Here is a 27,183-nt window from a genome sequence, read left to right on the forward strand (position 1 = left end):
AACCACAATTCAACAAATATATATCTGAAAGGCAAAGTCTACTTGGAAAACCAGAAATAGCTGAATATCACAGATTCATCACTTATGAGCTGTGTTTGATCAAGTTACTTATTTTCTCTGGTCTTAGTCTCTTCACCTATAAAATACGCTTTATTGGGTTATCATTGGGAATAAGTGAATTAATATAAGTAGAATGCTTAGAAAAGTATCTAGAATATAGCAAGTGCTCAATAAATACTGTCTGTTACCACTACTGTAGATGGAATAGAGTATGCGGGAGAAGAAGAAAGTGCTAGAAAGAAAGGCAAGCCCTGGAGCAGAAGGATAGGAAGCCGCGCTGACACGTTTGAAATGTATTCTCTTCCCATTTAACTTGTTTTTCTGAAATGTTTCTAACACACAGAAAAATGTAAAGCATAGTACAGTGTCACCCATATGCCTTCTATCTAATTCAATAATTGTTAATATTTCATTATATTTGCATACTCTCTCTCCTCCCTCTCCCACAATTTCTTGAATAGTCTAAATGTAAGTTTCAGACAACATGACATCCCATCACTAAATGCTTCAGAATGCACTATTTAAGAAAATAAGGGGCTGTGCCTGTGGCTCAAAGGGGTAGGGTGCGGGCCCCCTATGCTGGAGGTGGTGGGTTCAAACCCAGCCCCAGCCAAAAACTGCAAAAAAAAAAAAAGGAAAAGAAGGACATTTTCCCATAATATTATTATCACACCTAAGAAAATTAACAGTAATACTTTTCATCTACTATTTAGTCCATATTTAAATTGGAATGGTATCTCATCTTCACTGACATAGTTGGATTACTCTATGGGCAGTGTAAAGGAAGCACTGGAGCAAGGCAAGACCTGTTAGGAAATCACTGCAATAATCCACGAGAAGAATGACGAAAATCTGAGCCGCAATAATGATAGACAGATAGAATTGAGATCTGTATTGGAGGTAGAAGGAAATTACTAGATCGGGTGCAACAGTGAGGAGTCAAAGATGACTGTCACATTAGCGACTTGGGTTACCAGGTAGATGATAATACCTGAGATGGGCAAAACTGCAGAAGGGAAAGGGTTGGCTTTTGTGCAGTGGAATGGAGAGCCATGACTTTGATTGATTGATTGAGACGAGAGTCTTGCTCTGTCACTTGGGCTAGAGTGCCAAGGCCTACCCCAATTCATAACAACCTCAAATTCCTGGGTTCAAGTGATGTTCCTGCCTCAGCCTTGGCAGTAACTAGGACTACAGGCACCTGCCCTGATGCCTGGCAAATTTTTCTATTTTTGGTAGAGATGAGGTCTTGCTTTGCTCAGGCCGGTCTCAAACTCTTGAGCTCAAGTGATCCTCCTGCCTTGGCCTTTCACAATGCTGGGATTACAGGTGTGAAGCACCCCACAGGGCCTGTTGCTGTTTTTTTGAGATGGGGTCTTGCTATCAATATAGCAAGACTGGGCTGGAGTGCAGTGGTGTCATCATAGCTTGTGCAACCTCCAACTCCTGGCCTCAAGCAATCCTCCCTCTTTGGCCTCCTACAGTGCTAGTATTAGAGGTGTGAGCCATTGCACCTGGCCAAGAGGCATTTTTGGGGTACCTACCACATGCCTGGAACTGTGGTGAATGTTAACAAATCGACATTCCACAAATTTCTGATTAGGTATTATCATCTCCATTTTACAGAAGTCAAGTTAAAATAAATACTAAAAATTTTAAGTCGGGTTTTAGAAAAAGTGGGGGTAGGGGGCGGCGCCTGTGGCTCAGCGGGTAGGGCGCCGGCCCTATATGCCGAGGGTGGCGGGTTCAAACCCGGCCCCGGCCAAACTGCAACAAAAAAATAGCCGGGCGTTGTGGCGGGCGCCTGTAGTCCCAGCTACTTGGGAGGCTGAGTCAAGAGAATCGCCTAAGCCCAAGGATTTGGAGGTTGCTGTGAGCTGTGTGAAGCCACGGCACTCTACCGAGGGCGATAAGGTGAGAGTCTGTCTCTATAAAAAAAAAAAAAAAAGAAAAGAAAAAGTGGGGGTAACTTGTGACGTTAGTATAAGTGGCTTTGATAGTGATGGTGACAGAATCATAATTATGGGGGGGTGAGGTGTGAAAGTGAGGTGGAAAGGTGGGGTTGACTGTGAAGAAAGGAAAGAGATAAGGTTATACTTGGAAGGAACATAGGTTGATATGTTTTTCCCCTTTAAGGGGAAAGCATAAAAGCTTTTGTAGATATATAAGCAGGGGAAGAGTGAATAGAGAATAAGAGGTCAGATAGGTGGAAAAGAGAGAGTGTGTGTATGTGTGTGGTGTATAATCACTAGAGGGAGCATCCCAAAGCATTAGATAAAGGCCATGGAGACAGCTCCTTCCTACAAAATGAAGAGACAAATAAATAAGGATTGGATGAATTATAGATTAATGGAGTGGGGAAAAGTCAATGATAATACCTGAGATGGGCAAAACTAGAGAAGGGAAAGGGTTGGCTTTCCAACTTCCACAACCAACGGAAGTGAGAATTTTCTTAACTAAGAAGGGGACAAAGGCTATGTTCACAGTGAAGCAAGTCAGTGGTGGGAGAAGGGGCTTGAGAAAAATGATGAACGTTGGGAATTATTGATGGAAAAGTAAAAAAATAAAACTAACTATGGACAACTAAGAGAACTGCCAACCTCCCTGAGGGCCTGACTGGAGTTAGAGATCGTTAGACTCTACGATCTGAGCGGCGTCAGACTACCATTCCGCTTGACTTTCTTTTTTTTTTTGTAGAGACAGAGTCTCACTTTATCGCCCTTGGTAGAGTGCCGTGGCGTCACACAGCTCACAGCAACCTCCAACTCCTAGGCTTAGGCGATTCTCTTGCCTCAGCCTCCCAAGTAGCTGGGATTATAGGCGCCCGCCACAACACCCGGCTATTTTTTTTTTGTTGTTGCAGTTTGGCCGGGGCCGGGTTTGAACCCACCACCCTCGGCATGTGGGGCCGGCGCCCCACCTGCTGAGCCACAGGCGCCACCCCCCCGCTTGACTTTCTGTAACAAAACTTGACTGGTTGCTGAATGAACGGCAAGGCTAATCTGGACCCAATGTAACCACATGAACTTTGGTCATCTCATTTGAAGAGTAGATTAAGCATAGCTTTAGAGATCCAAAGTGAGGAAAAAATAATATTATGTATGTGTTGGGCACACATTTGTATGGAAATGTACAGTGCTATTTTAATGTTTGCCTCTGACAGCCCTTTGGCTCTGACCTAAAGGTTGGGCGGGGAGGGGGGTCCCAGGAGATTACAGGACTCCAAGCTCTTCTACTTGCCCTCATGCCCGAGGATGGTGGGGTCATGCCCCTGACACTCCTTACTGACCAGTCCAGACATCACACTCAAGGGTATCTAAGAGCCCTCACCTTCTAGAAATTTGATATGGGACCTGACACATGGTAGGCCCAGATAAAAATCTGCGGTAATTTTTTTCACCCCATTCCTGTTCTCTTTCAATTTGTGGCTGGATGTACTACCTTTGGGCGTGGTTTCTGAGGCATTAAGGGCTCCCTGAATGACTGCTTGGGCCTCAGAGTTCTTTTTCTTCAGAAAGTCTATGGTTTCTCGCAAATCCAGCAGCTCGGTGTCCTAAGAGAGAAATGAAAATAACGTCAGGAGCTGGGATTAGTAGAGTACTGACAATATGGGAGCCTGTCCGTGGGCGAGGCACGGGGATCCCACTAGACTGGATGGAGAAGAACAGGGAACCACGACAAAGGATGTGTGCACACTGAACTGAGGGCAGGCTGAGGATCCACGTGACAGTAAGGTCTTCTCCTGACTCTGTCTCAACCTGTCCGTCCAGGAGAATCCCTTCCCCTGAATGCACCCAGGCTCCCCTTCCCAGGACTCTCACCTTCTCCTCTGCTGTCTCTGCCAGGTGTCGCAGGCGGGATGTCATGTTCACCAGGCTCTGCTCAAAAGCAGCCACCAGATTAGCCTGAGACAAACACAAAGAGGTTCCTGAGTGTCTGGGAAACGGAACGACTGACAATGGGAAGTAGTTTCAACTCATTTTCTGTGTCTCAGAGCTAATCAATGCCAGACAACCTCTTGATGTTTATTAAAATATTGATTTCCCTGAGCAGACAAGTGGGAATCAAAAAAAAATTTTTTTTTTCTGGCAAAAATCAGTTTCTTGAATAATGAAGCCAGCTTGAGAGTAAAACGAGTGTTTGGAGGCTCTTGAAAGCTTAAGACGTAGTGCCTGGGATCTATCAGAGCTGGGACTGTCCCTGGGCTCTAAGTATGCAGTATGCAGGCAGCAGGCTTGGTAGGAGGGCCGTACCTCCGGGGTGGTCGCTATTATTTTGGTTTAATGCCTGCACTGTGGGGTGGTCGCTTTTATTTGGTTTAATGCCTGCACTGTCCTAGGGGACCAGATCAGCTCCCTGTGGAAACTGGCAGCCCTCCATTGTTTAACTCGCTCTTGCTGTGAAGCTGTTTCTTCAAGCTCTGCTCTGCAGGGCAAGAGAGGAGCCGCTCAAGAAACCTCAGTGACATTCCACAGTTTGACCAGTAGGTGGCAGGTCGGTTTCACCAGGCGTGAGGCTTTGGGAAGGGCCCTCTGGATAAAAAGCAGGCTGGCTCTGAAAGGTGCTGGAAACAGCCCAGTTGAGGCCACTTGGAGCAGGGTTTGAATTCTAGCTGGCCAACTGGCAGCAAGATGTCTAGGCAAGGTGAGAGGAATGAGGGTTGGGGCCGGAGCTAAGAACACTTGGAGATGGAGAAACAGCCATTGTCAGGGTGTCCGAGGGAGCTGGTGACCCTATCAGGAAGTCATGGATATATTCTGGGCAGCTCCTTCACGCAGAGCTCCAGGGCACCTGTGACATTCTCACTGTTCCTCATGGCTTATGATTCTCTCTCCCTGTTGGGTCAGTTCTATTTTTCATTCACTGAACTTGAAACATGGTTGGTCCCCTCTGAGACTCCTCTTCTACTTTTCCTATAAATCTGTCCAGACCCAGGCTCATATATCCCATGACCTGAGAGTTTCCTTTCACCTACTGTGCAGGGAACTTCTGTCTTCAGGACCTCAGGTTTTCTCTTGTTTGCTTCTCTACATTCCCACATGTCTATAAACAGATTGCTTCTAGTCCCTGGAAATCTACCCATGAGGGAACCAGGAACCCCTATGTGCTTTTCTGTGCTGGCCTGTCCTCATCTGGGGTCCCTCCTGGTCTGGCTAAGCTTCTCCCCCACCCCTGTCTCCTACATTTGCTCTCCCTCCTATGAACCTTCCCCTACTCCCAACCTAAGATTAGGGTACCTGTAAGACCTCAGGGCACAGCAAAGGTGCTGTAGACAGGCAGTGCTTAAGAGGGGTAAAGTGCTCTGGAACCTCCTTGCGCCAGGTTGTGCCCTCAGCTTCAGTAGCTAGGAGGTTCCACAGAACTTGACAAAAGTTTGGTTGAGAATCAGGGGATCTTGAAGACAGATGCCAGAGTCCTGGCATGACAGCTCCTGCTTGAGGGCAGGGTTCTGACCCTCAGGAAAAATCTGCCTTTAAGATTCAGAACCCACCATGTCTGGGTGTTCAGTTTGTTCTCTCTTAGCCAAATGAAACTTCCTATTCTAAGAAAAATCACCCTCTAAATTCATTTTCTTGGCTCTAGCCCAGCCTTGACAGCACGATGGCTGACAGATTGCAGTGTAAATGAATCAGACATAATAATGTTCTCTGCCTCTCTGGCGCCTCTCCCCCCAGCATCTCCCAGACATGAATTTCCTGGGGTGTGCAGGACGTGACCCAGGCAACTGGCCGTAGTGGGTGTGGCACAAGGCTAGAGCGAAGACGGTTCTTGTTTGTTACAATTCTTATGTGTCCCCAAGAGTGGAACAAAGAGTTTGATAGAGCTTCAAACAAACTGCTAAGTATACAACTTATGAACTGTGGGTTTGGGAAAAGAGAATAACCGGTGTGGTGAGGGAACTGCTGCTGAAATATATTGGAAACATGCAAGATCTTGGTGGAGATTCTTCTACCTAATTCCAAGGGATATAGACCCCAGGCCTGACAGCTGGGTTCCCCGGAGAGGAAGGGCAGAGAGAAAACCAGAAACTACTGCGGAAATTGCAGACATGGTTACTTTTGTGCAAACACTTGGAAAGCTCCTGCAGATCCGGCTCAGCTGTTGTTTACAGCTTTGGGGGAAAAGGGCTCTTATGTTCTCTGTTTACAACTCAGTCAAAGAGGAGAAACTACCACAGTCTAGTTAGAGGAGCTGGCTTCATTTCTCCCCATCTCACAGAGTAGAATCACCAAGGCCCAGGGAAAGAAATTCATTCTCAATGGAGGTACTGAGGGTGGAAACAAAGAATTCTACCTCTCAACCGAAAGCTCAGATCATTTTTGCCAACTGCACACGGAGACTACTAGGAAAAGGCAGTTAGGAATGAAGGAGTTACACTAGAATGGGACTGAGGTTTCTAAGTAATGTTGGGGTCATCAGATAGAATTCTAATGATCAATTCTGTGCCTATCCAGTTATGCGGGATGAACAAAGACATGAACACAATCCAGAGTGGTGGAAATGGGCTGTAAGGGCTCTATAATTATAACCCATAACTATTTTTGTCTATGGCCGATGGCAAGGTTGTTTCCACCTCCATGTAGAACCACCAATAATCAACCCTCTTTTCTCTCTTTAGGGAGCTCAAAGACCATTAGACATGAACTCATCTATACTTATTAATTAGAATGCAGGCAAAATAGTTTTTTATAAAAACTGAGGTTCAGAGAAAGGGAAGGACAATCCCCACATTCTCTATTGTAGGGCTGTGAAGCAGACCCATGCATTTGGAGGCTAAGCACCGCGGATATTTTATCAGATAATTTTCCTTCTTTGGCTGAATTACGGCCCAAATAACCACCTGGGTCTTTCCCTATTTCATGACACTCACATTGGCAGAAAGTTGAGACGTCAGGGTGGCTACTTTTTCCTGGGATGATTCCAGTTCCCTACGAAGCTTCCGGATTTGCTGTGAAAGGAAGAGAAATACAAACTATTGGTGGCAGATGTGTAAGACTTGGTAGGAAAATGGGGCATAGTGGTGTTAACAAGCAGAGACGAAGGCTTTTGCACCCTACCTCAGATTGCATCCTCTCCTCAGCCTGAAGAAGGGAGCACAGAAGGAGAGAAGGAGACAGAAGGGAAGTAGTTACTATGGAGGCGAAGAAGCCAGGCCCCACTGGCAATGTAGAGAGCTTGAAGGAGCATGATTCAGAGGTGCAGAGAGGCAGAAACTCTTGTTTCCTGGCCTTGGCTCCTCACAGGACTCAGCTCGGATTTATACTAGGGTTTCAATAAGACTACTCTGGAAGAGCTCATCTCCAGCCAACTTTGTCATTGCCAAGAGGGCATGGAGAATGAAACGTTGGTTGGTCTGAAAACTGTTATTGCTAGCAACTTGCAACTTGGAGTAAAGAATTAGGGACAAAACAAATCTAAGAATCAAGGAATACCTAATAGCCAAATGCTGTGGCTGGTGCTCCACAATGAACACTTGGTCAATTCTGTACGCTATTAGGGCTCTAGAGCCTAAGAAACCCACTCATCTCACTTGCCATAATGCTTTCCACTTCCCACAGCACAGAAAGGGCTCTGTAACGGGATTCTCCAGGCTTCAAAGGAGGGGAACGAATATCATTACAAGAGTTGCTCAGAAGTTGGTGGGGAAGCCAGAAGGACCACTGAGGATCTGAGGCACCCAATGGGGTGCTCTAAACTCTAGGCACCTTCCCCTACCTCTACCCCAGATCCACAAAGTGCAATGAAGAGATAGCAGGGCCCCATCCCCCACCTTGTTACCCAACCAGAGGAGGGACTAGAGTATGGAATTGGGGGGGTGGGAGGGATGAGGGATGAAGAGAAGTCAATGCTCTTACTGAGGAGTAAGTGGAGGAGGCGCTGGAGGCCAGGGACAGCACTGAGCCATGAACTGAAAGAGAAGGAGAACACAAGGAGTTAACAGAGGGCACCAGGGACAAGGGGTCCTGGGAAGAGCCCTAAGGCAGGAGTTTGGATTCTGATTCTGGAGGGTATCTGGAGCAAACAGAAAAGAACAGAATAAGGAACCCAACTGGTATCACATCAGCCCAAAGCAGGCAGGTATCTGCTGAGGAGAAGAGGCTCTGGGTGGAGAGAGCCTCCTCTTTCCATCTGCATTCCCTGGCAGCCTGGGGATGGCATTCCCTTGTTCAGGGGCAGGGGGTTTCAGAGCGGGACAGGTGGTGTTCATGGAGAATTGACATCTTCCCAGTCAGGAGAGTTACTTTAGCTGCACAAGAGGAGAGTTCCTCATCAGAGCTGCTCAGAACAAACACTGCAATTCTCCCTGCCCCTTCTCCTCTCAGCACTGGGGGATTCGCCTGGGATTTTGGGGACCATTCAGTTGAAAACAACATTTAAGCAAGGAATACTTGGTCTGATTATTCAATCCAGCCTACAGAGAGAGCTAAAGCACATCTGCAAAGGAATGCCTCCTGGAATGACTGCCTGGAAAACAATAACAGGAGATCTAATCTACCATAAGCCTGGTCGTCTAGCTCTGATCAACATTAACACCCAGATCACCACCAAGCATCAGATGGCCCTCCCTGAGGCTAATCTTTGGAACATTCTTGAAAGAGGAATGAGATGCCTATTTCTTTTTGAGGATTTAAGAGCTACCATTATGTCCTTTTATCTTTTCATTTATCCTGAGAGACTGTGGGAGGAAAGACTACTGCTAGACTGAGCTGTGGTTTTCAGAGCATCCTGAGGGGTACCATTAACCCTTCCATACTCGAGTTCCCTCCCCCAGCCCCAATGACAGATGCTCCATCCCAGAGTCCCAGTGCTAGATGGTGCCACCCAAGGTTTCTGGGCCCCCAGACCCTTCAAAGGTATGGGAAGAACTGAAATGGCCCAACTCAATGTTGTGTGAGTCGTATACGTGTGTGTGGTGGTGGGAGTGGTGGTAGCAGAAGTGGTGGTGGGTGAGGGGACCCAGCAGAGCTGGAATGAGCGTGAACCGCGCTGGCATGAAGTCTCACCATCGTCCGTGGGGTCTCGGAAGGATCCTGACCGAATCATTCCCTTGGGTCTCTCGGCCAGGGACAGGGTGCTCCCCATTTGGGAGCCGCTGTACAGCTCGAAGGCCGCCTCGTGGGTGGGGATGCTGTTGGAGCGGGTGATTCTTGGCGTGGTGGCCGCAGTGGGACTCACTGGAAGGACAGAGGGAAGGGGGACAGGAGAGGGAGGGGGAGGGCAGGAAAAGAGGCAGGGTCATCAGCTCTCCTGTCCCTTGGGGGTGGAGCAGCAGGAGCACGAGAGGCAGACAGGAGAGGGCAGGAGAGGAAGGGGCGGTGGGCAGTGGGAGTGTGCAAGCCGCTGGGGGTTAGGAGCGGGGTCCTTCCTGGGGAGGTCAGGCCCTGATGGGGAAAGGATCCTGCTGTCTGGAGAAAAGACCTTCCCTCAGCCCTGCCTGCCTCAGAGTTATTGCTTTTGAAGGTTAGGCTGGGGGCCTAGCCGCTTTTCCGAAACCTTCACATCGCTTGGATGTGCCAATGGAAATGGGATGTTGTGGTTCTCTATGACACAACTAGCAGCTCGGGAGGACTGAGGATTTGGACCAAGACTCAGGTCCAAATGATGAAAAAGATCCAGCTAGAGAAGGGGGCTAGGCTATGGGATACAGTGGGCTTAGCATTATGGAAGGGAGCAAGAGTCTCCCCACAGAGCAGCAGCCCTCTAGGGTACTGGGCTGGCTCTAACACATCAAGCAACATGGCCCTCTTTGCCTAGCAATCTCCTGGCTTGGAAGTGAGATATCAGGTGAGGCTGGTGCAATGTGAGCTGACCCCTGCTAACCTGCAGAACTCTTTCCCCTTTGCCCTTGCCGGGGTTGCAGCCTTTCAGGGTTCACACTCACATGCAGCTGCCTTGTCCTAGTATTTTGCCTCCACACAGGCAGGTGGATGTCTAATCTATCTGTAAAGACCTGTGCAGAAGACTTCACACCTCTCTCTGGGCCCTTTCCAGTCCCTAAGGTGATTATGGCAGCTGGGTCCCTCATTTCACAGTACACATGCATTTCTCCTTGGTTGGTCCTCAGTGAAGACGAGGAACAAGCTGGCCTCATCCTCCATGGAATAGCCCTTCAGAGGCCAGATGACCCTTCTTTCCTGGACAAAATGATCCCAATCCCTAGTCTTTCCTCAAATTCCCCACAGTCATTGCATGGGCATGTTATAGGTCTTTGTCTTTTATTAACTACTTTCTTTCACTCAGCTAAAAGAAGAGATAGATTTAGAGAAATACAGCAAGCAAGCAAGAGGCCTATCCCAGGCACTGTCCTAAACGGTTCCTGTGAGGCCAGTGCTAGTGTACTGCTTCCCAGAACCAGGCTAGTGTACTCCTGTACTGGGGCCAAGCCCTCTACCCAAAGCTGCTTCTTCCCCTCCCTGTCTCTGAGTCAGGAGCCACTTCCTTCTTTCCTAGTCTTTCCTTCTCTTTAAGCTTTAGAAAGGGTGCGGCTGGGACTCCTCTTAGTCAGCTCTGCCTCCAGGGCCAGGATGGCCTTGGCCCAGCCAGAGCAGTTGGGGAATCTGAGCTTGGAGGTAGATCCCATCCTTAGCAATCAACACCCTTTCCCTCCTTCCCACCAGCCGGACATTTTAGCATCACCCTTTCACTAGCTGGCCCTGGTAGCTCTGGGTGTGGTGGCTCCTTGCTGGCAGTTCGCTGTGGCTGTTAATTGCACTGCTTTGATTTCTCGCCTTCACTTTATGGCTTTTCCACTCCATCATTCCGACTCTCTGCTGCAGTAAGGACCTACAACTTGTGCCAAATGGCAGCTTTTCAGTTTAGGATCTTGGAGCATTTCGCTTTCGATATTATTTTGGGTGGATAAACTGAGGCACCACGAAGCAACTCAATATATGTGAGTAAAATACGAGATGAAACCCAAAGCCCACCTGCTTTGCTTCACCTGCAAGGCGACCCCCGCTTCATCCCATGCCGCAGCGAGTGCACTGAAAACACTGACCTATGTTGGTAAGCTGGCCTTTTGCACTCAAGGACATGGAGAGTGCAGGAGGAGAAGGCAGCTCCGACTGGTCATCAGATTCTGGCAGCCCACCAATAGTATGGGAATGTCGCCTCTCCTTGGTCTCCTCCTGGGACTGAAGCTGGTACCTGTAGGAGGCAGCAGAAGAATTCAGTCTGGGCAACCACAAAGCGCGATCAGAGTTGGGTTGGTGTGGATGATCTCTGAACTAGGCTAGAGCAAGGAGATTCTGAAAGCAAGACAAGGAAAAGAGGGAGCAGTCGGGGCTGCCTGAGAAGGGAGAAGGGATGGGGACTCAGCATCCTCTCCCAGACCATTAGGAGGGTATGGGAGAACTAGCAGCCGTTCCCATGAGGGCTCCCAAGAGGCAGGGGAGGTAGCAATGATGGAAGAGGCATTGGAATTTCTTTGCTGAAGCTCTGCCTTCAGGATTCTATGTGTGGGCTTCACGTTGCAGGGGTCACCCCCAAACTGAACAACTCAGTGCTGTCATATCATACCAGGGCAGGACCAGGTATGTCCTACCTCTTGCCCACATCTGAGTGGGCAAGGTGACCCTTGAGGCAAGCTGTTTTCATCTCTACTTTGAAGGAAGAAAATTATAGAGATGAAGTTCATACAGGACTGGGCTACACAGGCTGATACAGGTATGATCTCCATGTGCAAACTTGCTTCTGTTCTGACACCAAAAAAAAAAAAAAAAAAAAACACTTGCTGTACAAGTTGACTCACATAATATTAAGCCTGGGCAGGGCTGCTAGATGGTACTCAATTTAAAGGGTCATTAAATTCATGACTGGAGCCTGGGACAGGTCAAGTTATGATTTTTCATATAGACTGGAAACCCCACGTATAGAGAAGAAAAGGTACATTAAGGGTTACCTGAGTCCTTTCTTGGGAAGAGTGTTCCGATCTCGCTGATTACTGTGGAAATAAAACAAAAAGAGAAGCATGTGGGTCCATTTTAGGAACTAGAGTTTGGGATCATTGATGTGAAACCTGCAGACCCTAGACCCAGGATCTCAAATTATAAACCCCTTTCTCTATATAAACAAAATAAAGAGACAGCCACAGACTGCTTCTGGGCTTACAATTTGGGAAATTTACCTGAAATGTTAAATGTTTTTTCTTTTATTAGGAATCAAGTGTGAGGCTGGGTGCAGTGGCTCATGCCTATAATTCTAGCACTCTGGGAGGCCAAGGCAGGTGATTGTTTGAGCTCAGAAGTTTGAGGCCAGCCCGAGCAAGAGTGAGACCCCGGGTATTGTGGTGGGCACCTATAGTCCCAACTACTTGGGAGGCGGAGGCAAGGGGATCGCACCCCAGAATTTGAGGTTGCTGTGAGCTATTGATTCCACGGGGCACTCTACCAAGGGTGACAGAATGAAACTCTGCCTCAAAAAAAAAAAAAAAAAAAAAAAAAAAAAAAGAAGGACTCAAGGTGTGGTTAGCTACTTAAAAGATCATATTATGATCAGTGAAAACTAGGATGTGATATAAGAGATGTGTTGGACTAGGAAGCAAAAACTTTGGGTAACAGATTAAACTAATCACGAAATCTTGGATAAGTCATTTAATATCCTTGTGCACTGGTTTCCCTATTTACAAGATGAGAATAATAATTTAAAAATAAAACCAAAAAGATCCTATCTCATGGAGTTGGTGAAGCAAGTGAAATTACTTAATAATTCTTGTGAAAAAATTTCAAAAGTCACGAAGTGGGGAAAAAGTCAAAAAGTGGTAGTAAAATATAGGACAGTATTGCTCATGATATAAAATGAGCCTGGGGTGTACAGGGACAGGCTCAGCGCTGTCCTTAGCCACTCACCTGTCCAACTGCCCAGTTCGGGGGCTTCCACTCCAGGGCAGCTCTTCCGTCTCCTCCTCTGGGGGAGCAGCAGGGGCAGCAGGTGTGGGGATGGGAGTACTGCTGGGGAAGGCACTGGGCAGGCTCATTGGCATCTGGAGGGACTCCATGCTCCTGTGCAGGCCTGAGAGTTTAGGGTACATGCGGGTCTCCTTTGGGACACTGAAACCACTCATTAGTTCCAGGCCCTGAGAGAAGCTGGCTGAGTTAATATTGAGGATGGGTGCTGGACTGGGGGTGAAGCAAGAAGGGAGAGGGCTCCCTGTTGCTGAGCTTGTAGCATGCAGATCTGGGACCTTTGAAGCGTGGGTGTCACTGGACGATGGTAGATCCAGACTGTTGGAGTTGACCTTGTCTAGATTGGCTAGTGAGGGTGGCTTGACAAAGCTCTTAGCTGTGGCCCTGAGAGAAATGAAGATAAAACAAAATATTCAGGACAATAGAATTACAAAAAGAGAGGCAGGTAGGACCTTAAAGAAATCCTTGTTCCGTTTTGTTTTCTGCTATTTGCTGAATGTAGAGGAGGTTTATCCCAATGATGCTGTGAAATCCATTGGAAGGAAATCCAGTCCCCAACTTGGAGCACTTTTAGTCTTAATAAGGGAGATAGCATATGCACATGGGAGATGTGTGTAAATATAAACATAATAAAACCACCCATACAAGTGATGAAGACGGGTTAAGAGTTGATCAGGAAATAGGACAAACAAGGTTAAGTTTTGAGCACACTTTTGAAGCTTGGCATATAGGAGAAGGGAGGGGAAAGACTCATGCAAAGTCCCAGAGACAGGACTAGATAGGTCATGCCTCACCTAGTCCCAGGGGGGATAGGGAAATGCAAAAGAATGACACTGCAGACAGACAGGAGGAAGCCGCCCTCTTTGGGTACCTGAGAGGGGTTGGTGGCAGCTCTGCCAGCTTGGTGGCTGGGGGGTGGCTTGCTTGGTTCTTAGGAGTACTTTCTGGGGAGCCAATGCTCTTCAAGGAAATATTGTCAGAGTCTAAGGCCACTGCCTTGGCTTTGGCCTTCTCCTTCTCTCGATCTGTCTGATTGACAGGGGCTGGAGTGGTCCGCCCACTGGCCACCTTGGTAGGCTCCTTCAGTCTAGAGGGTGTAAGGCCTGCTTGCTTGGTGCTGAGGAGACTGGGGTCAATGCTGCTGCTAACAGGGCGAGGTCCACCCCGCCCACCCGTCACACTCATGGAACTGGACTTGGCTGGGCGGGGCAGGCTGCGGTACTGGATGTTGGTACGGGCCCCAGGAGCCAGGAATCCTGGCTCTGCACTGTTGGACACATCCAAGCTAGTCTTGCGTCCATTCACTGGCTTGACTGGGATGCCCGAGGACTTCTGGATCTTGCTGAGAGTGGCTGAACCACCAGTCTGCATGACAGTGGCTGTGCCTGTGGCTGGAGGAGGCTTCTTGTAGCCAAAGGATCCTGAAGTGGAGGGGCGAGCAATGCCCGAGGGGGGCTTCTTAGCTTCGCTCAGGCGATCTCGGCCAGCATCAGAAGAGGAGCGCTGTAGCCCAGTATTCTTCACTGCCAGCTTGCCTTTGTCTGCAGCTTTGCCTTCTGGTTTGCCTATAAGAGGGTAGGAAATGAGCTAAGAGTAGCTGAAACCGACCAATACCTTAAAAATGCTTTTCCTTCAGGGAACACTTTTATACTGTTGGTGGGATTGCAAACTAATACAGTCTCTTTGTAAAGAAATATAGAGAATCCTCAAAGAACTCAAAGGAGAACTTCCATTTGATCCTGCAATCCCATTACTAGATATCTACCCAGAAGAAAAAAAATCATTTTACTATAAGGACATTTGCATTAGAATGTTTATTGCAGCTCAATTTATAATTGCCAAGATGCGGAATCAACCCAAGTGCCCATCAACCCATGAATAGAATAATAAACTGTGATATCTGTATACCATGGAATACTATTCAGCCATAAAAAAGATGGAAACTTTACATCTTGTGTGTTAACCTAGATGAAGTTGAAGAACATTCTACTTAAGAAAGTGTCATAAGGGCGGCGCCTGTGGCTCAAGGAATAGGGTGCCGGTCCCATATGCCAGAGGTGGCGGGTTCAAACCTAGCCCCGGCCAAAATCAAAAAAAAAAAAAAAAGAAAGTGTCATAAGAATGGAAAAGCAAGTATTCAGTGTACTCAATACTGCTATGAAACCAGCGTAAACAAAACATTACACACCCACACAAGAGAAAAACACAATTAAACTCAAGTTGGGGGCAAGTTCCTTCCTCAAGAAAGGAATCGGTGTGCTCTCACCTACCAGACACAATGCAAGAGTACATGACACACCTCCTGGGTGAGGGGGTAACTACAACTTGGACTTTACCTGACAAAGGCAAACAATGTAACCTAATCGTTTGTTCCCTCATACTAAACTGAAATTAAAAAAAAAAGCTTTTCCATCCTTCCATGAGAGAAGGGAACATCTGTCACATTGTATTGTTAAATTTTAGAATATGGGGAAGCAGGTACTACATAAGCTGATTAAACTTCTTACCAGAAGGACTCTGGGCGGGAGGGGTGAAGAGACTAGGATTTTGTTTTGTTTTGTTGGTGTTTTTCTGCTCCCAGAATAGAATGATACATTTTGGTTATAATGGCAGAGGCAACTACAAAAATGATCAGGAACATCCATCTAAAAATTGGTTGAGAGGCCGCCTTAGCAAGAGCAAGACCCCATCTCTTCTAAATATAGAAAAGCTAGCTGGCATTGTGTCCTAGCAACTTAGGAGACTGAGGCAAGAGGACCACTTGAGCCCAAGAGTGTGATGTTACTGTAAGCAGTGACACCACAACACTCTACCCAGGGTGACAGAGTGAGACTCTGACTCAAAAAAAAAAAAAAAAAAAAAAAATTGGTCAAGGAAGGGAGAAAAGGAAGGGGAAGCCAATGGAATGGAGTATGGCCATATTTCTTAGTAACTACATAGTAGAGGGAAGGAAATGTTGATTAAGGCTAATGGTTACCCAGGGAGCAAACTTTGGGAGCACTATCATTCTCTTGCTGTGGTCATTTTATTTATTGTTTTCTTAGGACCTTCCTGAAATGTTACGAAAGTATCTTATGAAGATAAACACATGGACTGACCACCTTGAGAAAGGAAAAAAGAAACCACTGAGAAGTGTTTGAAAGGTCAATTAGTCTCTGAACAAAATATGCTCTCTCCTCTACCTCATATTAGCTCTGTGACTTTGGTTCAGCCACTTAGCAACCTCTTTGAGTACCTTTTTTTTTTAAACTCTGGTTTATTAAGTTCCTACATCATAGTCATCTATAGATTTTTTTTTTTTTTTACTTGAGATAGAGTTTCACTTTGTCGCCCTTGGCACTCCATCTATAGATGTTTTTAAACATTTCTAAAGAGAACTCACTGGGCATGCTAGCACTCTGGGAGGCCAAGACAGGTGGATCGCTTGAGCTCATGAGTTTGAAACCAGCCTGAGCCAGTGTGAGACCCTGTCTCTATTTAAAAAATGAAAAACTGAGGCAAGAGAATCACTTGAGCTCCAGAGTTGGAGGTTGCTGTTAGCTATGACGTCACAGCACTCTACCAACGGTGACAAAGTGAGACTGTCTCAAAAAGTAAATAAATAAATAAAAATAAAGAGAACTCATCTAGACCTAATAAATGAGAATTCTGAAAATGGAATCTTGAAATTTACATTTTTAAGTGTTTCCCCAGTGATCCTTATACGAGCCAAACTTTAAAATCTCTGATACACAACATTCACTATTTTAACAGGTGTAACTGTGATGTCCATTTTACTACAGCACCTACACACCAAATAGAGAAGAATGTTGTCTTTTGTGAAATGCCCAAGATGAACATCCAGTAAAAATCTCTCTTCCTGAGCATGGCAAGTCAATGGCTTATACAAACATGTGCTATTTGTGAAGAACCACAGAGCTACCCAACTCTTTTGAGTTTTCTATTTTCACATTTGTAAATGGAGATAGAAATACCCATCTTTCCCACCTCACAGGAGTATCCTGAAGACCAGATAAGATAATGTATAGTAAAGCACTATGCAGATGTTTGCTGTCATCCTATGGGTTATGACCATGAAGAAGAGAAGCAACTAAGAAATAGGTCTTTGTCCTTGTCCCTTCCTTTATTCCGGGCTCACCTGCGACTTTGAGGGCACTCTGGGCTGTGTGAGTGATGGGGGAGGTGACAGCCACTGGTGGGGTCTTGCCCTTCTTCAGGGACCCAGGGTGTCCCAGGCTGATGGGCTTTTTCAGTTCTCCACCCTTAGATGAATCATCACAGCTCTCGGGCCGTTCTCTCCGCCACTTAGAAGTCCCAGGTTCCATCTTCAGGCTACCACTGTCGTACTCTAGTTTTTGGGGAGCCTTTTCCTCCGATTCACTAAACCAGCTCAGCCCACTTTCTGCCAGAGATCGCTTCTCTGAGTCTGTGCGTAGCTAAAGAGAAGAGAAAAGGGCAGAGTGAGACCCTCATGTGGAGATGGGCAATGAACAGCTGTAGGGATTTATTTTGGTTAGTAGTTGGCTCTGCTCATCTCAGAGTATTAAGTCAACCTGAGGTTTCTACCTATACCCTCAGGGCTCCAGACAGCAGCCATCATATCTGTCTCTTGGTTTCTTTTTCGTCTTCAGTTGTAAGAGCTCTTACATGTGTCGCTCCAGATTGGTGTGGGCACTAAGTATGGACACAAAGACAACATCTAACGTCTTGGGTAACTATTTGGTAGCCTTAGTGTTTGTGTTTAGTTTTGTTTTTGCCAGCTCTAAAAGAACTTGGCCAGAAGCCTACGAGAGCCAATCCTGTGGAGCTGCCCTGTGGTTCACCTTGAGATGGTGGCCTGGGTGCGTGCAAACTCACGTACCACTATTGTAGAGTTTCTGCGAGAAGCCGTGGGAGTAGTCGGGAGGGAGTTGAGTGAGGAGCTGGCATTGAATTCTTCTGAACTGAGGTTGTCTGAGGCATCACTGAGCCCACTGCTGATGGAGCTGCTCTCATCCCAGCTACAAGTCAAGAGAGATAAAGATTAGCAGTTAAAACAAAAGCCAAGGCAAAGAATACATTTTGCATAGTGAGGAAGAATGGCTCTACATCAGAACACGGACTGGCCAAAAGGAGAACGCTTGAGGGTTCGTCCTGCATTTGCTAGTATTTCAAAGCCTGACTTAAACTTCCTTATAATTTGGTGATGTTCTTTTATAAAAGGAAGAGATTCTGCCTTTATCTGAGCAAAAGAAGGTGTTCTATATCCTTAATAGAAAGTTATATTATAAAAGCAGGGTAATTTTTTGGATCAATCTAATTATACAAACCAATTACTTCTCTTACAATTTTTAAAATTACCATGTTTGTTCATTCTTTTTTTTTTTTTTTTTTTGAGACACAGCCTCAAGCTGTCGCCCTGAATAGTGTTGTGGCATCACAGCTCACAGCAACCTCCAACTCCCTTGCCTCAGCCTCCCAAGTAGCTGGGACTACAGGCGCCTGCCACAACGCCCGGCTATTTTTGGTTGTAGTTGTCATTGTTGTTTGGCAGGCCCGGTTTTGATTGGAACCTGCCAGATCTGGCGTATGTGGCTGGCGCGTTAGTCACTTGAGCTACAGGCGCCAAGCCATGTTTGTTCATTCTTAAAATTACTGTATGTTTGCTCATTTTTAGGTGTGTTCTCCAGGTATTCCTCCTCCTTCCTGAAAATTTCCATAGCTGGTAACAAGGCGCAGGTAAAAATTTCTCTTCTAGAAGCCTTTAGACTTATCATTTCTCACTGGCTCCCTATTTATAAAGGGATCATGTCCTGCTTCCAAACAGCATGTATTGCTCTTCTGGCAAATTAACCAAATGTAAGGTACTATGGCCAAGCACAGAGACCAGACTTATGCCGAATGGTTTCATTTCTCTGTCAATTGCTTGGAGCATCACATTTGTGGTATCAGGGAGAGACTGTTGTTAAACATCTATATCTGTACACCTCTGCATCTGAGAACCCTCGTTCAGGTACCCAGTGAACTCACTGTAGCCTCCATTTCTTTGTAGCTTGGGCTCTACCTTATTCCCTTGGCTGTTCATTTTTGGGTTTAATAAGTTTCATATCAGAAAGCTTATTCTTAACATAGAAACTAGATAACCTCCTCTACTATTTAGGCTCATTTCCTCTTGTTCTATCCTTGTTTGCTATTCATGTGTTTCTTTTTGATCACATTGTTTTCTGATCTCAAATTCTGTCACCTATAACCTTTCTTCAAAGGTCTTATTTCTCCAAGTCTTTCACAATTTCCTCTGGACCCTAAATAGTTCTCCAGACTTCACTCAAGTTTTAGAGCCTAAAACTCAACACAGAAGTTCAGTGAGACTGCTATAAATGAGTATCTGTACCTGCAGGGCTTAATCTCCAAATCATTGCGTTTGTATTCATAGTAGGTTGGTTTATCTTTGCGTGTGTGTAAGGACTAAAGAGGCTGAAGGTTTTTTGGTGAATTAGCTGGTATCTGGAAAATTTTTCCTTTTTGATTTATTTTGAGTTTCATAGACGTCCAAGTCATCTTAGTGCTTGGCTCAGATTTCAGCTGGCCTCCCTCTAATTCATATGCTGGGAATAGGAAAGTGGGTGGTTTGGACATTTGGCCTTGTTGCTGTGTTGTGATTTATCCAAATACATTGAGAAAGAGCAAAGAACACGTGGGGATTAGAACACACTACAGAGTTACTTAAATTTTATTACTATGAAATACAGCCATTATTCAATGACAACCAACCTTTGCCTCCTTTCCCCTCCTGACATACATTAAACCTTACATTTATCCCAGGCTAAGATATCTAGTTTAAAGGTAAAGAATACTGAGGGAAAAAAAAAAAAAAAAAACACTGCTGGTTTTATGATCCTATCAGCTCTTGTAGATCAAGATAAGATCTCTGGCAAGCAAACAAACAAACTATTCACAATGGGTTCTCTAGGTCAAAGACAGAGGAAGCCTGTAGCACTCAATCTTTCAACTGAGATTAATTATTGGTAATCAAAGTCTTGGAGCAAAGAAAGCTCTATGGAATGGCCCTTGCAGAAGGAGAACTGTTGCAGTCCACAAATCCAAAAGAAACCTTTCTTTGCCCTATTATTTATGAAAAGCCTAGCACTGAAATGGGGGGAGGGCTTATTTTCTAAGAGGGAATTCAGGTGCTCCTTGCCCAAAAGACATTCTTTCCCAAGCTCTTTTCCTATAGTAAGAAAGTATAAGCCTCAATTTACTAGGGATGGTTGGGTAGAGGACATAAAGATTTCTTTTCTTTTTGAGACAGAGTCTCACTTGGTCATCCTTGGTAGAGTGCTTTAGCATCTTAGCTCACAGCAACCTCAAACTCTTGGGTTCAAATGATTCTCTTAACTCCACCTCCCTCACCAAATTACAAGGAAGTTTAACTCACGCTTTGAAATATTAGCAAATGCAGGAAGAACCCCTGGTAGCTGGGACTACAGGCGCCTGCCACAGTGCCCAGATATTTTTTAGAGATGGGGTCTTGCTCTTGCTCAGGTTGGTGTTGAACTTGTGAGCTCAGGCAATCCACCCACCTCAGCCTCCCAAGTGCTGGGATTACAGGAGTGAGCCACCGCTCTGGTTAACGTAAAGATTTCTTAGTAAAAGTTGAGCTGGGTACCTTACTGGATCCTCTGAATCTAGAAGCTCATAACCTTCAGTTCTGGGAAATTTTCTCAAATTATTAGCCAGTTCAGGGCGGCGCCTGTGGCTCAGTCGGTAGGGCGCCGGCCCCATATACCGAGGGTGGCGGGTTCAAACCCGGCCCCGGCTGAACTGCAACCAAAAAATAGCCAGGCGTTGTGGCGGGCGCCTGTAGTCCCAGCTACTCGGGAGGCTGAGGCAAGAGAATCACTTAAGCCCAGGAGTTGGAGGTTGCTGTGAGCTGTGTGATGCCATGTCACTCTACCGAGGGCCATAAAGTGAAACTCTGTCTCCATTAAAAAAAAAAAAAAAATTATTAGCAAGTTCTGAACAAAAGGAAAATGTTGTTGTCATTGGAGATGCTCCCTTGGAGAAGGCACATTTTCTTTTTTCAAAAAAATTACAAAGTAGTATGTACTATAGTGAAGACTCAAATATTACATAAAAATATAAAGTAAAAAGGAAATATGACCCTTTTCGGCTTTCCCATTTTTACTTCTAAGGTAACCACTGTTAAGTTTCTTGTGCTTCCTTCAAAAATATCCCTATGCGTAATCTCTGTCTTCCGGCCATTTGCTCTCTGGATCTGCTGAATAGCTGACAGCATGGAATCGGACCTCATCAGACTCAAGATTCTCTTTTTTCTTTTAGATTTCAGATTATCATGAGGGTACAAACAAGTAGGTTACGATGTTGGCATTTGTCAGGTAGAGTCCCTGTTGTTAGTTGTGTCCGGTGCCCAGGCGGTGTGCCGTGTGCCCTTCTCACATGGTGCCCGTTAGGTGAGAGCACACCAATCCCCTCCCTCTCGTCTCTTCTTCCTTCTCCCTCCTCCCAATGTGAACTGAATAGAGTTTGTCTCCCGTGTGGGCGTGTATTAATTCCTCTAATAGCTTCACATTAGAATCGAGTCCATTGGATAGTTGTTTTTCAATTCTTGTGATACTTTACAAAGTATGTGTTTCAACTCTATCCAGGTTAATATAAAAGATGTAAAAAGTCTCCATCTTTTTTATGGCTGAATAGTATTCCATGATATACCTATACAACAGTTTATTCATCCATTCCTGGGCTGGTGGGCATTTAGGTTGTTTCCACATCATGGCGTTTGTAAACTGAGTTGCCATAAACAATCTAGTGCAAATATCCTTAAGATAAAACGATTTTTTTTTCTTCTAGGTAGATGCCTAGTAATGGGATTGCAGGATCAAATGGAAGGATTATTTTGAGTTCTCTGAAGATTGCCTTTACCTATGATTTAAAGTGGAAACTCAGCCTTTCTCTTTGCTGGTGTACTCTCTTATTTTAGTGAAGTATCTCTTTCAGTAGGTTCCTGGAAAAGGATGTTTTGGAAATAAACTTTTTTTTTTTTTTTTTGAGACAGAGTCTCACTATGACACCCTTGGTAGAGTGCCGTGATGTCACAGCTCACAGCAACCTCCAACTCTTGGGCTTAAGCAATTCTCTTGCCTCAATCTCCCAAGGCTAGGACTACAGGCCCCCCCACCACAACACCTGGCTATTTTTTTGTTGCAGTTGTTATTGTTGTTTAGCTGGCCTGGGCCGGGTTCAAACCTGCCAGCCTCGATGTATGTGGCTGGCGCCATAACCACTGTGCTACAGGTGCCAAGCCTGGAAGTAAACTTTGTATATTATATGTCATAAAATGTCTTTATTCTGGGCGGCGCCTGTGGCTCAGTGAGTAGGGCGCCGGCCCCATATGCCGAGGGTGGTGGGTTCAAACCCGGCCCCGGCCAAACTGCAACAAAAAAATAGCCGGGCGTTGTGGCGGGCGCCTGTAGTCCCAGCTGCTCGGGAGGCTGAGGCAAGAGAATCACGTAAGCCCAAGAGTTAGAGGTTGCTGTGAGCCGTGTGACGCCACGGCACTCTACCCGAGGGCAGTACAGTGAGACTCTGTCTCTACAAAAAAAAAAAAAAATGTCTTTATTCTATCTTTCACATTTGAAATTTTGGCTAGCCATAGAACTCCAAGCTGAAATAATCTCCTTTCAGAATCTAAAGGCATTATTCCATTGTGTAGCTTCTATTGTTGCCACTCTGACTCTTTGTCCTTAGAATGTGACCTGTTTCTTTGTTTCCTCTCTGGAACTTTTAACATCTTCTTGGTGCTCTGAAATATCATTATTGACGTGTCTTAGTGTGGGCCTTTTTTTGTCCATTGAATCAGGTACCTTATTGGACCCTTCAAATCTAAAAACACATGACCTTCTGTGTGTTCTATTCCAAAATATTTCTGGAATATTTTCTCAAATTATTATTATTATTACTATTTTGAGACAGTCTCACTTTGTCACCCCTGGTAGTGTTATGGCATCATAGCTCACAGCACCTCAAACTCCTGGGCTCAAGTGATTCTCCTGCCTCAGCCTCCCAAGCAGCCGGGACTATGGGCACCTGCCATAACACCTGGCTTTTTTAGAGATGAGGTCTCACTCTGGTTCAGGCTGGTCTCGAACCTGTGAGCAAAGGCAATCCACCTGCCTCGGCTTCCCAGAGTGCTGGTATTAAGGGTGTGAGCCACCTCAACCGGTCCTCAAATTATAATTATTATTATTTTTAATAGTTCATTTTATTAAATAATTTTTTTTTTTTGTAGAGACAGAGTCTCACTGTACCGCCCTCGGATAGAGTGCCGTGGCGTCACACGGCTCACAGCAACCTCTAACTCTTGGGCTTCCGCGATTCTCTTGCCTCAGCCTCCCGAGAAGCTGGGACTACAGGCGCCCGCCACAATGCCCGGCTATTTTTTTGTTGCAGTTTGGCCGGGGCTGGGTTTGAACCCGCCACCCTTGGCATATGGGGCCAGCGCCCTACTCACTGAGCCATAGGCGCCGCCCTATTAAATAATTTTTTAGTTAAATCATAGCTGTGTACATTAATGCAATCATGGGGTACAATGTCCTGATTTTATATACAATTTGAATTTTTTTTTTTTTAGAGACAGAGTCTCACTTTATCACCCTTGGTAGAGTGCCATGACATCATAGCTCATAGCAACCTCCAACTCCTGGGTTTAGGCAATTCTCTTGCCTCAGCCTCCCGAGTAGCTGGGACTACAGGTGCCCGCCACAATACCCGTCTATTACAATTTGAAATATTTTCATCAAACTGGTTCACATAGCCTTCCTGGCATTTTCTTAGTTATTATTTTCAGACATTTATATTCTGCATTTAGTTTATTAAATAATTTTTAAGTCAGACCATTGCACTGGTTTGGGGAAACCACTCCTTCCCATTGTCTCAAAGCCTAGCAACAGATGCCTGAACATTCCCTTTTAGGTACAACACAGCATAGAATGAAAGAGAAAGGATAGACCCTTGCATATTAGGAAAGCTGTGTTAATGTTTCAACACATCTTGGTTTAAGTGGAGCACCAGGGTTAAGTTGTTTCCACATACCATCCCCTTCCTCACCACATCTCCCTGCCAGTTTCTGTCTGCCTTTTCCACCAATCAAACTGAGATGAAATGACTTTTTTGATGATTTTCTCCTCTTGATTTTTCAGTTCTCTCTTCTAGAATGGCTGTTATTCAGATAATAGATTATTAAGCTGATTTTTTCTCTTATTTTCTACCTTTTTTTTTAACTATACTTTTTGGGCTAGAGCCTCCATTTTATCTTCCATCCTTTCTACTAAGTTTTTCATTTCTTTTTTCATAGTTTTCATTTCCAAGAGTTCTGTTCCTTTTTTAAATACCATATGACTCTTTCAAGGATGCAATTTCTTCTGTCAATAAGTCTTTCGTATAGAGAAGTATGATTAGACTGATTTACTTAAGTTTTTTCTTGTGGGTTGGTCAGATTTCCTGACTCCAGCTTTAAGTGTGCAAGTTTGCAAAGTTTATCAAGTAACAAGTCAGAGTGTTACAAAACATCTTGATTCAAGATAGCAGAGAGAACTGAAGGCAGTTTAAATAAGGTAGCAAAAAGAAGGGCTCAGAGTCATGGAGGGCTACTGCAGTTTGGTAAAAAGGAATTTCTCTGTTCACTCTAGGTGAGAAGCTGCTATCTCCCTCCTATTTCTCTTTAAATTTATTTCTCACATAGATCTCAGTTAGAGAAAACAGAGCTAGGCAGTAATAAGCTAGGCCTAAACTCGCCAGAGAACACAGCAACCTTGTTATCTCCCTATAATCAAATCTGTTTATAAATCCAAACAACCACCTCTAATAGGCATCTTAAATATAAGAGAAGGTGTATAGGGTGGGCGCAATGGCTCACACCTGTAATCGTAGTACCCTGAGAGGCCGAGGCCAGTGAATTGCTTGAGCTCAGGAGTTTGAGACCAGCCTGAGCAACAGTGAGACCCCAACTCTACTAGAAATAGAAAAACCAAGAACGTCAGGGAGGCATCACGTGGCGTGAACCGGCGCGATGGCGGAAGCCTCGGCTATGGGCGCCAGCGGAGAAGCGATGGCTGCGGCGGACGGTTCCTCGGGCCCAGCCGGCTTGTCTCTGGGCCGGGGCTTCTCGAACTACCGGCCTTTCGAGCCCCAGGCGTTGGGCCTCAGCCCGAGCTGGCGGCTGACAGGCTTCTCCGGCATGAAAGGCTGAGGCTGCAAGGTCCCGCAGGAGACACTGCTCAAACTCCTGGCGGGACTGACGCGGCCGGACTTGCGACACCCGCTGAGCCGGGGCCTGATAGGAGGCCAGGAAGAGGCGGCCCCGGAAGCCGGCCTGCCAACCGAGGCGGGCCCCATCCCAACACTTCCAGCCCTGGGCATTGGGATGGACTCGTGCGTCATCCCCCTGAGGCATGAGGGCCTATCACTGGTGCAGACCACGGACTTCTTTTACCCCTTGGTGGAAGATCCCTACATGATGGGGCGCATAGCTTGTGCCAACGTGCTGAGTGACCTTTACGCTATGGGGCATTACTGAATGTGACAACATGCTAATGTTACTCAGTGTCAGCCAGGGTATGAGTGAGGAGGAAAGGGAAAAGGTAACACCACTCATGATCAAGGGTTTTAGGGATGCTGCTGAAGAAGGAGGGACTGCAGTGACTGGTGGACAGACGGTGGTCAATCCTTGGATTATCATTGGTGGTGTTGCCACAGTGGTGTGTCAGCCAAATGAATTCATAATGCCTGACAGTGCTGTTGTTGGGGACGTGCTTGTGTTAACCAAACCCTTAGGAACCCAAGTTGCCGTCAATGCCCACCAATGGCTTGATAATCCTGAAAGGTGGAATAAAGTAAAGATGGTGGTCTCCAGAGAAGAGGTAGAGCTGGCCTATCAGGAAGCTATGTTCAACATGGCTACCCTAAACAGAATTGCTGCTGGATTAATGCACACATTTAATGCCCACGCAGCCACAGATATCACAGGCTTTGGCATTCTAGGACACTCTCAGAACCTAGCAAAACAACAAAGAAATGAAGTGTCCTTTGTCATTCATAATCTGCCAATCATTGCCAAGATGGCTGCCATCAGCAAGGCCAGTGGGAGGTTTGGGCTCCTTCAAGGAACCTCAGCTGAAACTTCTGGGGGATTACTAATTTGTCTGCCAAGAGAACAAGCGGCTCGCTTTTGTTCTGAAATCAAATCTTCCAAGTATGGAGAAGGTCACCAAGCATGGATTGTTGGCATTGTGGAAAAGGGGAATCGGACTGCTCGGATCATTGACAAGCCTCGAGTTATTGAGGTCCTACCTCGTGGGGCTACTGCTACTGCTTTTGCTCCTGACAGTTCAAATGCCTCCTCTGAGTCTAGCTTGTGAGATGAAGTAGTAGAAGCTGTGTGGAGCTTAGGGCCTTTGTACACAATCATGAATGATTCTCAAGAGTTGATTTTAAGAAATTTGCAAAGAAGGCAGCCTGCATAAAGGTTCCAGCTGCCCTTTCTAATTGAATTAGCCCATCAAAAGCTGTCTGTATGTACATTCCAAGGCCAGAGGTAACATTTTAACTTTGGGGGGATGTTTGTTCATCTTGAGTAGAAAAGGAGTAGAAAAACTTCTGTTTCCTCTCTCCAGAATAAGATAACACTTTTTGGGTTTGAGGGATTTTTCTTTGCATTAGGTTGATTAATTGCACAGGGAGTGAGATTATTAAAAATACACAAAAAGTAAATTGCAAAATGAAAAAATTCAGATCAGAAACAAATGGGTTTTGACCAATGCTGTTGATAAATCTAAATTGTTCAGAGAGATCTTACAATGCTATGTTAAATTCTTCATTAGATTTTTCTTAAGTACTCTTTCCTGCTCTGGACAAGAATTGAGCAGCTTGTCCGGTGACTGGGAAAGGAGGACTGCCACCATTTGACTTGGTCTCTGTTCATGACGTCTCTCCGACTAAACCCCATTAAGGACTAGGAGAGGCAGAGCAAGTCCCAGAGCCTAGGCCTTGGTGGTCATTAAGATGTTGAATCTTGTGTTGAAAATTCCTGGTGATTTAATAAAGAATAACTTCTAGCTAAATAAATAAAAAGGGAATTTGTTGAAAAAAAAAAAAAAGAAATAGAAAAACTAGCTGGGTGTTGTGCCAAGTGCCTATAGTTCCAGCTACTTGGGCTGAGGCAAGA

At 45.7% G+C, this 27,183-nt stretch overlaps 1 protein-coding gene and 1 pseudogene across 4 annotated transcripts in view; one reads left to right on the forward strand and one right to left on the reverse strand.

Moving 5' to 3' along the window:
- NAV1 (neuron navigator 1) overlaps nucleotides 1–27,183 on the reverse strand; it is a 276,840-nt gene that overhangs the window by 22,891 nt on the left and 226,766 nt on the right. For 2 of the 3 annotated variants that reach the window (XM_053606354.1, XM_053606355.1), the window contains 12 exons: nucleotides 17,827–17,965; nucleotides 17,104–17,401; nucleotides 13,837–14,530; nucleotides 12,909–13,349; nucleotides 11,963–12,004; nucleotides 11,060–11,208; nucleotides 9,066–9,236; nucleotides 7,917–7,969; nucleotides 7,119–7,142; nucleotides 6,932–7,009; nucleotides 3,882–3,965; nucleotides 3,502–3,613 (listed from right to left, as the gene is read on the reverse strand). In XM_053606354.1, the coding sequence (XP_053462329.1) occupies nucleotides 3,502–3,613; nucleotides 3,882–3,965; nucleotides 6,932–7,009; nucleotides 7,119–7,142; nucleotides 7,917–7,969; nucleotides 9,066–9,236; nucleotides 11,060–11,208; nucleotides 11,963–12,004; nucleotides 12,909–13,349; nucleotides 13,837–14,530; nucleotides 17,104–17,401; nucleotides 17,827–17,965 (2,285 nt within the window). The remainder of the gene's footprint in view (nucleotides 1–3,501; nucleotides 3,614–3,881; nucleotides 3,966–6,931; nucleotides 7,010–7,118; nucleotides 7,143–7,916; nucleotides 7,970–9,065; nucleotides 9,237–11,059; nucleotides 11,209–11,962; nucleotides 12,005–12,908; nucleotides 13,350–13,836; nucleotides 14,531–17,103; nucleotides 17,402–17,826; nucleotides 17,966–27,183) is intronic. The other variant, XM_053606356.1, reaches the window with a different exon arrangement.
- Nucleotides 24,998–27,127, forward strand: LOC128596705 (selenide, water dikinase 2-like; annotated as a pseudogene). The gene has a single exon (XR_008383126.1). The product of XR_008383126.1 is annotated as a selenide, water dikinase 2-like (transcript).

This window comes from Nycticebus coucang, chromosome 10 (genome assembly GCF_027406575.1).
Source record: "Nycticebus coucang isolate mNycCou1 chromosome 10, mNycCou1.pri, whole genome shotgun sequence".
Lineage (NCBI taxonomy): Eukaryota > Metazoa > Chordata > Mammalia > Primates > Lorisidae > Nycticebus > Nycticebus coucang.